The 12,693-nt window shown below is 37.5% G+C and overlaps 1 protein-coding gene across 3 annotated transcripts in view; it reads left to right on the forward strand.

Moving 5' to 3' along the window:
- LRRK2 (leucine rich repeat kinase 2) overlaps window positions 1-12,693 on the forward strand; it is a 129,714-nt gene that overhangs the window by 80,440 nt on the left and 36,581 nt on the right. For all 3 annotated transcript variants that reach the window (XM_036889384.2, XM_057492517.1, XM_057492518.1), the window contains 8 exons: window positions 25-226; window positions 1,286-1,374; window positions 4,278-4,465; window positions 5,325-5,479; window positions 6,495-6,641; window positions 6,786-6,977; window positions 7,642-7,788; window positions 12,459-12,559. In XM_036889384.2, the coding sequence (XP_036745279.2) occupies window positions 25-226; window positions 1,286-1,374; window positions 4,278-4,465; window positions 5,325-5,479; window positions 6,495-6,641; window positions 6,786-6,977; window positions 7,642-7,788; window positions 12,459-12,559 (1,221 nt within the window). The remainder of the gene's footprint in view (window positions 1-24; window positions 227-1,285; window positions 1,375-4,277; window positions 4,466-5,324; window positions 5,480-6,494; window positions 6,642-6,785; window positions 6,978-7,641; window positions 7,789-12,458; window positions 12,560-12,693) is intronic.

A 12,693-nucleotide genomic window follows, 5' to 3' on the forward strand; every position in this document is an offset into this window, starting at 1 on the left:
AGCTTGTCATTTGTCATTACATAGATCCGAGATCAGCCTGTTGTGGGGCAGCTGATTCCAGACTGCTATGTAGAACTTGAGAAAATCATTTTATCGGAGCGTAAAAATGTGCCAATTGAATTTCCTGTAATTGACCGGAAACGATTATTACAGCTGGTGAAAGAAAATCAGCTGCAGTTGGATGAAAATGAGCTTCCTCATGCAGTTCACTTCCTAAATGAATCAGGTTTGTGTGTTTGCTTGTTGCACATATTTTCAAGACTCTGTTGCAGTAATTTATACAAACGTGTCTGAACCTTGTATAAAACTTACATTCAAATTTAGCAGAATACCTACAACATTCTTTAATAGGCCGCTGACTTTTTGATTTTAGAACATCATCATAGGCACTGATGTTGAATCATAATTCATGGCATTTTTTTTTTCCCCAAAAAGCATTTAGAAATCTTTGAAGGGCTGTAGTAGGCAGAGTCTCTGAGCAGGAGTTAAAGCATGTGGGTTCTAGAACTTGACTTAACTCTTCAGGAGCTGTGGGACCCTGAGTACAAGTCATCTCTTTCCATTGTATCAAATAAATTAGGTGTGTGGGAAGTTATACACTGCAAAGGAGAATCGCTGTGGGGATGGGGGCGTCTCACTAGGCACTCAGAGACCCAGCGGTTGTCGAGGCAATGCAGCTGCAGAGGCAAATCGTGCTCTGTTGTGTGGCACATCGAGAACATGATCTCACAGACAGAAACCCACACTGACATCGGTGCCCACGATTGTGTACTTAATCAGTATAACGTTGCTACGAATGTGTGAGCTGATTTGCAGTTCGAAGGTAAGTGGCTGGAAGCTCCTTTTGGTCCCTAGATTCTGTGGTATGAAAAATATCTTCACATGGATTAAAATCTGTTCCTTTTCCCCATCATTCCTAAACCAGTAGCTTCCTGCAATATTCTATGTTTCTTACCTATATTTGAAAATAAGATGTGTCTTTGTAGTGGATATTAAAAAATTACGAATTTCTATTTATTTGTAAATATATGCTCTGCAATGCATGGCATTGCCTCAAATACGCTTATGTATGATCATTTTGTATTGTTTAAAAAATACTTGTTTATGATATTGGGACGTCAGAGCTCGGGAACTGGGATGCCCACATCTTAGTCTCAGCTCCTCCGCTAACAACACATTAGTGTCCTCATGCATAAAGTGAGGAGGTTGGACTAGATTCTCTCTAAAGCCTCTTGCTATCTGTATATTGTAGTTTCCATGTTTTACCGTTTGATTTTCATCACAGGGGTCCTTCTTCATTTTCAAGACCCAGCACTGCAGCTAAGTGACTTGTATTTTGTGGAACCCAAGTGGCTTTGTAAAGTCATGGCCCAGGTTGGTGTCTCCCGGTTTTGTGGGGTGGGGGTAATGAGGAGAGCAAGTGGCGCTCAGAGCGCCGAGCGCTACTGAGTTTGTGTTCAGTGCAGAGAACCCCAGAACAGTTTGTGTGGGAGGCTGCGAGAGCCAGAGCTTCCGGGAAGAAGGGAGGGCACTTCAACACCTTTGCTTTCACGTCTCACGCAGGTGTGGGTACCCCGTCCTCTCTAGTGCTGCTCTAGATCCCGATGATGGCTTTGGTTTGGTTACCAGCAACCAAGTCAACTGAATGAGACCTTTGTGAAAATCCTTGGGGTCAATATAGGAAGACAATTTGGTTGATGAGGCCGGGAAACCTCCATTCAGACTACGTGGAGGGGAGTTTTGACTCTGTGTGGGGTGTAAGCTCTCAGCGTGTACGGTTTTGAAAACTTCGGATGAGAGTGGTTATGACTGTCTTTTCTCCATTTATATTTCACATGGAAAATGATTTCTTCTCTGAGCGATAATCAATTACCAAAGGGCTCATAGTAATTAGTTATCATAATCTGTCTCTACAGGCTTGCCGCAGAACACACTAGCTCAGGGTCTCTGCGTGTTAGCACTATGGACGTTTTGGGCCAGATAATTCTCTGTTGTGTATTACAGCAACTTCTTTGGGCCTCTGCCCTCTAGATGCCAGTAGTACCCTCCCAGCATGATAAGCAATAATGTGTCCAGGCATTGCCAGATCTGCTGGGGGTACAAAACCACCCTGGCTGAGAACAGCTGCCTCTGGCTGAGTCTAATTTATAGTTTTGCACGTGACTCTCTGCATCCCTAAAATGATTCTTTTTACGTGAGATATCTTCCTTCTAATTAAACCATAATGGTAATTAAATTTCCTCAGATAATCTTGAATGATACTTCCTAAATTCCATCTAAGGAAAAAGAGGAAGATATTTTGAAGAGGGAACTCAATTGGGGTGAAATCCTCTACCGGGAAACTCAAAAGCATGTTGAAACATTATTGCATTTGGCAATTAATGGTAATGTGACAGTTGTACTATTTTGGTAGCTATGTTTAAAGTAGATTTTCATCCTTCTGCATATAAGCCATGGAAAATGTGATTTCACTCGTCCAGTGAATGGTAATGGAGACAGTAAAGCTTAGGCTCTACAGCTAGCATGACCTGTTTCCAAATCTCTTCTGAATCCTTACCAGCTTTGTGACATTTCTCAGTGTTTTAAGCCTTTGTTTCTTCCCTTGTGAAATAAGGATAATAACAGCATCATCTTCGACATTGCCGCCCTAGTTCAGGGTAGGTGAGCAGTAAATGCTAAGCATATTATATTTGACCTATTTGGTGATTAAAGACTTATTTTAGGAAATGAAAAACATGTTTAAAATTGTAAAGGTGTATTTACATAGTTTTAGAACGTGTGGCAGATATGGAGCTAAGTAAAACATATGTGTAGGTGGCTGCATCCTGCACAGCAAAGGGAGTTTTAAATAGACCCTGAAGAGTTTCTTGTCCTAGGAGGCACGCCACGTCAGAAAATAACCAAACTCTAGATCAAGAAGACTCTGTATGCACCAAAAAGCAGTGTGTTGCCATGTGAATTGGGAACATTTAAAGTTGCACGCATGTGGATATTAGGGTGAGCACATCTTATTCAGTAGAATAAGGAAGTGGTTTGTATCAGAATCACCATTATTTAACAAAAGCAAATTTCCACCATGCCCCCAATAAAATTCCTGAAGATTCTATGAAGTAATTAAGTTGAAACTCCATGAAAGTTCTTCTCATTAGCATAGTTATACTGTAGTCATGATATTGTAAAAGAAAATTAAGTTAAGAATTCAAAGTTATTTTGAAAGATAGATTTAAAGGGTCAGTAAAATAGTTTAAATTTCTTATTAACTTAAATAATGAATGTCATCATTTTATTTCTGCTGGGATATTAAAATACAAAGTCATTTTCATTAAGGTTTAAAGAGAATGAAAGCTATAAATAATCAAGTGAAAACAAGAATGACTTATCTGACACCCATCAGCAAAAATAAATAGAGGTATTCATTCCATGAATCATCAAGTCAATGGCAGAAATAATTTCATGGTGCAGAAGCTCTAATGAGCCCATCCTCCCTCTTTGTGCCCCAAGCTGTTAGGTCACTAAACTTATTAAAGAAGGTTCTGTCAACGCACAGAGAAGTTTGCAAAACTCATTTAACTGTATGATGAAAGAGATAGAAACGGGACCTATTGAATTAATCAGTTGGAGTATTAGAAAGCTTGCATGGTAATTTAATCTTGATTAAAAACTTGAGTGAGGAACTTTGAAAATTCTCTTTCCTTACCTAAGAACATAAGCCTTATATGGTACTGGTCTGAAGGACTATTAGGTCTTTCAAAGATGATAAAATTAAGGTAGTATTTCAGTTTTTTATTGCTCTGTAACAAGATACCTGCAAACTTGGAGTGAACAAATAACCCTTGAATAAAACATCAACAGTTTATTGTTTCCCACTATTCTGTGGCTTGGCTGGTCTTTAAACCTGTAGTGATAACACAGTCTGGAAGATATTTCCCAGCAAAATACTACTGATGAGACTGTAATAAGGATGTGGGGTACTAGAATGATCTGTTAATTGGAGCTGGGGAAGGCTTGAGGTTCATCAATTTCAGAAGATCTGTATAATTTTTTATCTGAATTCACTCCATTATTTAATAAATGGTTTTTTTTGGTGGGAGTGGCTGCCCCACTGGGCTTCTAGGCTATGTGGCTGGCTAGCTAGAGAAATCAGGTCCTGTGTTATAATTGACAATGTTAAAATTGTTCTGATCATTTTTACTGACCAAGGAGACATGATATACCTTAAATTCAAAACTTTTCAGAAAAGAAATTATAGTGATTATTTATAAGTTTAAATCTTTCAGATTTTGACAGTGAAAGTGGAAGGTTATCCAAAACACCCTAAAGGAATTATTTCACGGAGAGATGTGGAAAAATTTCTTTCCAAGAAAAAGAGATTTCCAAAGAACTACATGTCACAGTATTTTAAACTTCTAGAAAAATTCCAGATTGCTTTGCCAATAGGAGAAGAATATTTGCTGGTTCCAAGCAGGTAAACCAAAACTTAAAATTTTAACTTCCCTATGGAAATCCACCATCTATTATATTGTTTTAAATGTCAAAATACCTTTGGTTTATGATAAATGTACTGAATTATTTCCTTGTGTCAGCTTTCCAAGTATAACTTTCACTTTTAATGAAAACGCTGCACTTGACATGTTAAAGATACAGCAAATGACTTTTTATGTATATAACTGCTATTTGGTTTACTACTACTTATATTACTTAAGAAAGATAGTGGAGATTATTTTAGAAGTTCATATATGTGTGTGTCCTTAAAGGTACTAAGAGAGTTATACTAGACAAGTTCAGGGGAGATAATGAGTTTCAACAGTCCTGAAAGAATTTATGGCAGTGAATTTTTAGAGGAGAGGGGTAACATCCTAGCCCTATAATGTGGAAATTTTTATTACTGCTTTATATTTTCTCATTGCTGGGGATTGTTATAAACTAATATGACATTGAAAGATTCAAATTACATTGATTGATGGATGGCAGCCAATTCTAAAAATAGATGTACACTTTTTTCTAGGACATGCATTTTTTCCAGTTTTATTTAAACCCTTCATACTTGTCCACGTATAACTAATCATAATTTATTTATCAGTGTCGATACGATTACCAAAAAAAAAAATTCATGCCTCTACTACATCTGAGCATGCCTTTGTATTGATTAAATAACCATTGAATTTTTGAAGCAGGAAGATCCGGTAGCTAAAGGACATTATAAAAGAGCGTAATTGCTTAGAATATTTATCTTCAGTTTATCCACTTCAAGTAGTAAAACACTGTGGTCACCACAGTTGGGTGTTTCATGAAGCTGTGTAATGACAGCATCCTTTCTCCTTTAGTTTGTCTGACCATAGGCCGGTGATAGAGCTTCCGCATTGTGAGAACTCTGAAATTATCATTCGACTATACGAAATGCCTTATTTTCCAATGGGATTTTGGTCGAGATTAATCAATCGATTGCTTGAAATTTCACCTTACATGCTTTCAGGAAGAGGTATGTATTTCATGAAGAGTTCATATTTAGAGAAATTAGGGGGACAGGCATATTAAAATTAATGTCACTTTTTCAGAATGTACTTACTTGTGCGGTAGCTGCAAATCAGAAAATAAGATCCTAAGACTCGAGAGTGATCAATATGAAGACACATAAAATTCATACAATTTGTCACAAAGAAAATTCCTCAGGCCACTTATTCTTATTTTAGACACGTTTTCAGTAAGAATGAATGTCTTGCTTTCCAAGCCAAAGCAGACCAGAGGCTATCATTTTAAAGGGGACATTACTAGGAGTATTAGTTTTTAACACACACTAACAAAGAAAAACTAGAAATTACCACCACTGCCATTAAAAGTCAGGGAGTTTTAATGTAAGTTTTACTTACATTAGCAGGTCCTGACCATCCCCATCACTCCGCAGAGGGTATAATAGATCTGCTGCACAGGCCCTGAGGGGTTTACAAAAAAGAACAAAGATTGATGTTTATAATGCTAGTTCTTCCTTCTGGGAGACAGATCTTAGTGCTCCAAAGAGAAAATATCACTTTTTGGGGGGGCTAAAAAATTAAGCTGATGCAGGTATACTGTACTCTGATATAAATCTTAGCTTGCTTACAATTAATCAACATATAGGTAATTACAATGCCCTAAAATGCTCAGGAAGTTTTGGTTTTAGCATGACCACCAACTTATTTTTTGAAAGTTATGAGAATTTATTTATATTTCTCTTTCATTTATTAAACATATTAAACTGCTTAACAGCATGACTCTGAAATCTGTATTAGGTAATCTACTGGGAATTCTGTTTATTTTGTTGCAAATTAATGGTAAAATATTTAATATCGTATTTGATAGATATGGGTGAAGACTCCTATCAATGATTCCACTGCTTTCTCTCAAAACAAATATATCTTTAACTGTCACTGGTGGCGTGTATAGTGATTTTTTTCCCTTTAGTTTATGGATGCGTTAATAATTATGGATCCATTTGGGTCCATTTAAACTTTTTTCAGAGCGAGTACTTCGCCCAAACAGAATGTACTGGCGACAGGGCATCTACTTGAATTGGTCTCCTGAAGCTTATTGTCTGGTAGGATCTGAAGTCTTAGATGACCATCCAGAGAGTTTCTTAAAAATTACAGTTCCTTCTTGTAGAAAAGGTAAGGAAATTAATCCCAAACTTTGAATTGTACTCCTAAAGAAATCTAAACTTTTCCCCCTTAATTTTATAGCTCCTTGTTTCTATCCTTGGGTGAGAATAAAGGCCAGAGGGGGTGTTAATGAACTTCTCTTGGACTATGTAGGTTGCATCCTTTTGGGCCAAGTTGTGGACCACATTGATTCTCTCATGGAGGAATGGTTTCCCGGACTACTGGAGATAGATATTTGTGGTGAAGGAGAAACTCTGTTGAAAAAGTGGGCATTATATAGTTTTAATGACGGTGAAGAGCACCAAAAAATCTTGCTTGATGACTTGATGAGGAAGGCAGAGGAAGGTATGTGCTGATAAGGTTTACAAGTGTCTCTAAGTGATCCTGTCAGTATTTGTGAAGTGTGTATTATTGTAAATATAAAAATTATTCTTATCCATGAGACATGAGTTCGGGGATATTATATTCAATGAGAAAGACAGTTCAGAAAAATGGGTCATATTTATTACCGGTAAGATCTTGTGCTGTTGATTCACAAGAATGTTTGGAGACTTTGAATCCTGGCTCATTGAGCAGCAAAACCTTGTCTGTGAAATGGGAATACTGACCTAGCTTCTGTCATAGAGGTGTTATGAGGATTTCAATAGACGATACATGGAAATAAGTTAGCAACATGTTGGCCATAGAGTAAGTGCTCCATGTATGTGGTCAAAGTTAAAAAAGAAAAAAGAGGTAATTTCTTAGTCAGATGTCAGATAGTCCAAGGCAGTTCTGAATTCTACTTTCTAACAAATGAATCCAAGGATGACTTTTTTAGATTCCAAACAGATAGTAATTGAGCCTTTAGAAGTTTCTCAAATTTTCTAGAGAAAAACAGAATTGGTAAGGAAACCTATGAGTGATTAGAAATCATAGAAAACATGGGATTATTTTTGTAAATCAAAAGCACAAATTTATGTATATCCTTAAATATTTGTCTTTTTAAAACAATGTTTAATGTGCTTCTCAGGGGACCTCCTGGTAAATCCAGATCGGCCGAGGCTCACCATTCCAATATCTCAGATTGCTCCTGACTTGATTTTGGCTGACCTGCCTAGAAATATTATGTTGAATGATGATGAACTGGAATTTGAACAAGCTCCAGAGTTTCTCTTAGGTAACTACTTTTGTTGGTTTGAGAATAAAAATTAGGATGCATTTTTCTTTATAATTTATAAAAATAGAAATAGAATTATATTATGATAGTCTTTAGTGTCTTCATAGATTTGTTACAGTGTTGTTTTCCTTTGGAAAGATACATTTTAAAATCATATGTTACAGATTTGGAATTCAAAGCTGTGCACAAGCTCTTGTAGAATAGGTTTGAGGTGGGGTGACTACCATGGAACCACACATATTTATGAAATATGTTTTTGCATTTGCTGTAATTGCCAGGGATGAGGGAGCTAGACAAGTAGGTTTTCGGTTGAGTGATGCAACCATTTTTCAGTCTCATAAAGATGGAATGAGTAAAGGAAGACCACCTCTAGGTAGTCATAGTACCAGTTTTGTTACTCAATAGACCAATCATGAATTCTCATTGAAATAGTTATAAAAACAATTTGGGATTAAAATTTCAGAAGCATTAAATTGGTGACATACTCAAGTGCTAAACATTCCTGAGAGTCACTGGGAACTTTGAAGAACATTGGTTGATTTAAATATAGTATTTGAAGACAATTCAGACTTTACTTTGTGGAGTATGTGTTGGTATGTGTATATACACATTATTTTAATTAAATTTCCACAGAGAGAATGTCCAAAACATGTCTGTCAAGGACATTCATGTCATTCATAAAAAATGTCCAAAATTTGAGACATGACATGTTAAGGTCAATAATCTCCTTTGTACCTTTATTCTTCCTTCACAAGATTGGGAAATTTAGAATGAATTTAAATGTTTTGAAACTCTGAAAGTGAATATATTAGTAATTGTGGGTTGACACAAAATGTTGAACTGTCAAGGCCAAATTCTAGATCTTAACCAAAACCAAACCTAGCTGTGATTCAAAGGGTACATGTATTCTTTGTCTGAATGAGTCTCCAGCCATCAGACACAGCTTTCAAATATCCCTCTTTCTTTCATTAACATGTGTTTCAGATTAATGTAGAAATGTTGATTACAAAGTTTGTTTTGAAGCACCTGTGTTTTCCCCCCCATTTTATTGAGATACAATTGACATAGAGCGCTGTAATGTTTACGGTGTGTAACATAGTGATTTGACCTACATATGTCATGGAATGATTACCACAGTGTAGTATAGTAAATGCACATAATCTTAAAAAGATACAAAATAAAAAGGATTTTTTTAAAAATTTGTAATGAGAACTCTTAGGATTTACTCTCCTAAAACTTTCATAGACACCATAGAGCAGTGTTAGCTATAGTCATCATTATGCGCAATTACATCCTTAGGAATTCTTTATCCTGTAACTGTAACTTTGCACCTTTGACCACCTTCAAAAGCACCTGTGTTTTATATTCTATTAATTACACAAATAGGAAAATGTTTGCTTAAGAACTGCCCATTCTCTAGCCTCATATGTCATAAACTCATAAATTCCATATTTATTTACAAGAAGCAGTCTAGATCAGGGTTTCTCAACCTTGGCACTATTGTCATTTTGGACTGGGTTATTATTTGGGGGGCTGTTCTGTGCATTGTGGATGTTTGGCAGCATCCTTGGCCTCTCTGCGCCTGATGTCAGTACTGTTTTCTCACCCTGCTTCTGAGGTGTGACGATTAATAATGTTTCTAGAACACTGCCAAAGGTGAAGGGTGGGGCTAGCAGACCAGCATTACCCTGGTTGAGAACCACTGATGCAAACAAATCAAATATACCCCTCTAAAAATGTGGTATAGTCAGAGACTCCATAGTATCTCTATGCAAGGGTGGTCTGGGGAGGTCATTCATTGCCTGCCTCCGCCAGTTTCTTTGTAGGGCAGCAGTGAATTTCAGACTTTTGTTAACCACTCCTCCCCCGGTAGCAGCTACTGTTAGGCAGTGACTAAATGACACATCTTAATAGACTTGTGACCATCAATAGACCTGTTTTGTGACTGTTGTTTTAAATACACATGTGTGGGGTTTGGCGTGTCTGTCTGAGGAGTTGTGGGGTGCATTCTCTCTGAGGGACTACTTTTTTTTTTTTTTTAGATAATTATTTTTTATTGAAGGGTAGTTGATGCACAGTATTACATTACATTAGTTTCAAGTGTACAACACGGTGATAAAACATTTATATACATAATTCTAGGTTCCAGCTATCACCCTACCAAGCTGTTACAATATCTTGACTATATTCCTTATGCTCTACACTACATCCCAGTTACTTATTTATTTTACCATTGGAAGTCTGTCCTTTTTTTTTTTTTTGTGAGGGCATCTCTCATATTTATTGATCAAATGGTTGTTAACAACAATAAAATTCTGTATAGGGGAGTCAATGCTCAATGCACAATCATTAATCCACCCCAAGCCTAATTTTCATCAGTCTCCAATCTTCTGAGGCATAACAAACAAGTTCTTACATGGAGAACAAATTCTTACATAGTGAGTAAGTTCTTACATGGTGAACAGTACAAGGGCAGTCATCACAGAAACTTTTGGTTTTGCTCATGCATTATGAACTATAAACAGTCAGTTCAAATATCTGAGGGACTATTTTTCCAGAGAGCCACAATAGGAAGGTGCCCCAGCAGTGTGATTTCATGGGTTAGGAAGGTTTCCTTCTCTCTATTTACACAATACAGTTGTATTGTGTCACAAATACACACTAACAGTCCTTAACCTTATTTTTGCTCTTAGTATGACAGTTCATACTTCATTTGAATATGATAGTAATTCTAAAATAGGGAAGGGCTTTAAAAAATTACAAATCTCTACTGCTCCCACCTGAAGTTTTTATATATATCTCCCTAGAATGTTTCTTCTCTGGGTTCAGAGAAGAGGCGTTCTTGGTCTCCAGTGCTTTCTTTGTCGCCAATAGCTGTGCAGACCAAGGGCAGCCAGAGCAGGTGCATCTATATTAAGTCTCCATCCCTCCTACGCAGTCTCTCCTTTTCCCTCCGCTTGCTTTCTTCTCTTCTCCCTCTACTGTTTACCCAATCCTGTTTCGATTCCAGTGCTTAAGTGTTCGTATAGCCTTTATTTCCTGCTGAAACTCTCTCAATACCAACAATATTAACTAATGCTTTTAAAAGTTGAATATTGAGGGTAAGATGGGAGGATACCAAGACTGGTAATGCACAGATATGATTTTAACATGTTTATAATCTAATAGAGATATGACATATACTCAAATGAATGATTTACTGTTCTTATTTTTAATGTACATGGTTTCTGAACATGACATATTTTTATGTATATGCCCTGTAGACATTTAAAAATACATAGTACAAAAACAAAAATATACAAAATATCTCTGTTTCCCATAAATGAATAATTTTACCATTTAGAAATAATGGGTTTTACCATTGTTATTACTTCCTTGTAGATTTTCCTGAGTTTTTTCACTTGTAGCAATCAAGTACCTGTATTTCCAGGCCCTATATGAGAATGTAAATACTGTGCGAATAAGGATGCACTGTATGTCAGTGAGGAGTAATAGTCCCGGGGGTTGGTTATGGGTGATTTCTCACACCTTGGTTTCTCAGTGTGTGCTGATAGATTCAATAAACACCCTAGAAGTTGCGATGATGACATAGCAGAGCATAAAAGATGTGGATGTTCAGGACATTTTGGCTATTCCAGTGTGTCTAGAACAGTTGTTTTCAATTCTGGTTCATCCCATAACCTGGGGAATTAAAAGGAAAAAAAAACATCCTAAGGACCAGTACCTCATGGGAGTCATTCAATCAGAGCCTCTGAGCATGGATTCAGACATTAGTATTTTTAAAAGCTCCTCAGCTGTACTGTACAACCAAAACGGGGAAGGGAGTGACTGAGCTGGCCCTAGAGAATAAGTAAAACAGGAAGAGAACTGCCAAGGGAATTTGGGGCCACAGTATGTTAGCGAAGCTGATTTTGGGTTTCATTTAGTAGAAAATACAGAATTTGTTTTTGAGCAAGACAGTGACACAATCGGAGTGTAGTTATGGGGGAAATAATTTTGCGGGAGAAGTAGAATGGGTGGGAACTGACGAGGCCCCCGCAGTGTCGCCAGGAAGCACCCAGGGCTCCGGATCCGTGTGGTGGGGATGGAAACAGAAGGGAGGCCCGGATGTGAGGGCTGCAGCAAAGCGGGCGTCAGCTGGCTGCAGGGCTGGGCGTGGGGCGAGAGCTCAGGTAAGGCTTTGGCTTTCACCCCAGAATGACCACAAAAAGAGGCTTGTTAGGTTTTTATCAGATATATGGAAGGTGGAATAAAAACTAGTTTGGAGAAAAGATGGTGAACATGGCTTTGGATGGAATGTGATTGAGATTTGGAGGAGCAAGCCAGGGGGAATCTCTAAAATAAAGTTGTAAATGTAGAGTTTAGGAGGTATACATGTGGCTTGTGGCTATACATGAAAATGTGAAAATTCCATATGGAGATCATGTTAGGGGGGAGATGAGGTAATTAAGTGGGGAGGGTGGGGATGGAAGACAGGAAGGTGGGTGCAAAACGTTGAGGTGCATCTTAGTTCACGGAGTAGAGGACAGAAGAGGAAGCAGTCATGCATTCAGTGGAACAGGTGGGTCAGATTTCTCTTCAGGTATACAGCAGATATAATTACTCGGACTTAATTTATTCATCTTTTTTGGCTGGATTCACTTAAGAGCCTTGTGCTTTCTTTCCAAAAGGTGATGGCAGTTTTGGATCTGTTTATCGAGCAGCCTATGAAGGAGAAGAAGTGGCTGTGAAGATTTTTAATAAGCATACATCACTTAGACTGTTGCGACAAGTAAGAAATCCAGTGGTAGTATCACATAAATCATGCGTTGTTCACCTCCTCAAACTCTTGTTTTGCATGCATTTGTGAAAAAAGCAAAATGATGACCACATTTCCCTCCCCAGTTTACTAGAGTTTGGTTATGA

The sequence above is a fragment of the Manis pentadactyla genome, chromosome 14 (genome assembly GCF_030020395.1).
Source record: "Manis pentadactyla isolate mManPen7 chromosome 14, mManPen7.hap1, whole genome shotgun sequence".
NCBI classification, from domain to species: domain Eukaryota; kingdom Metazoa; phylum Chordata; class Mammalia; order Pholidota; family Manidae; genus Manis; species Manis pentadactyla.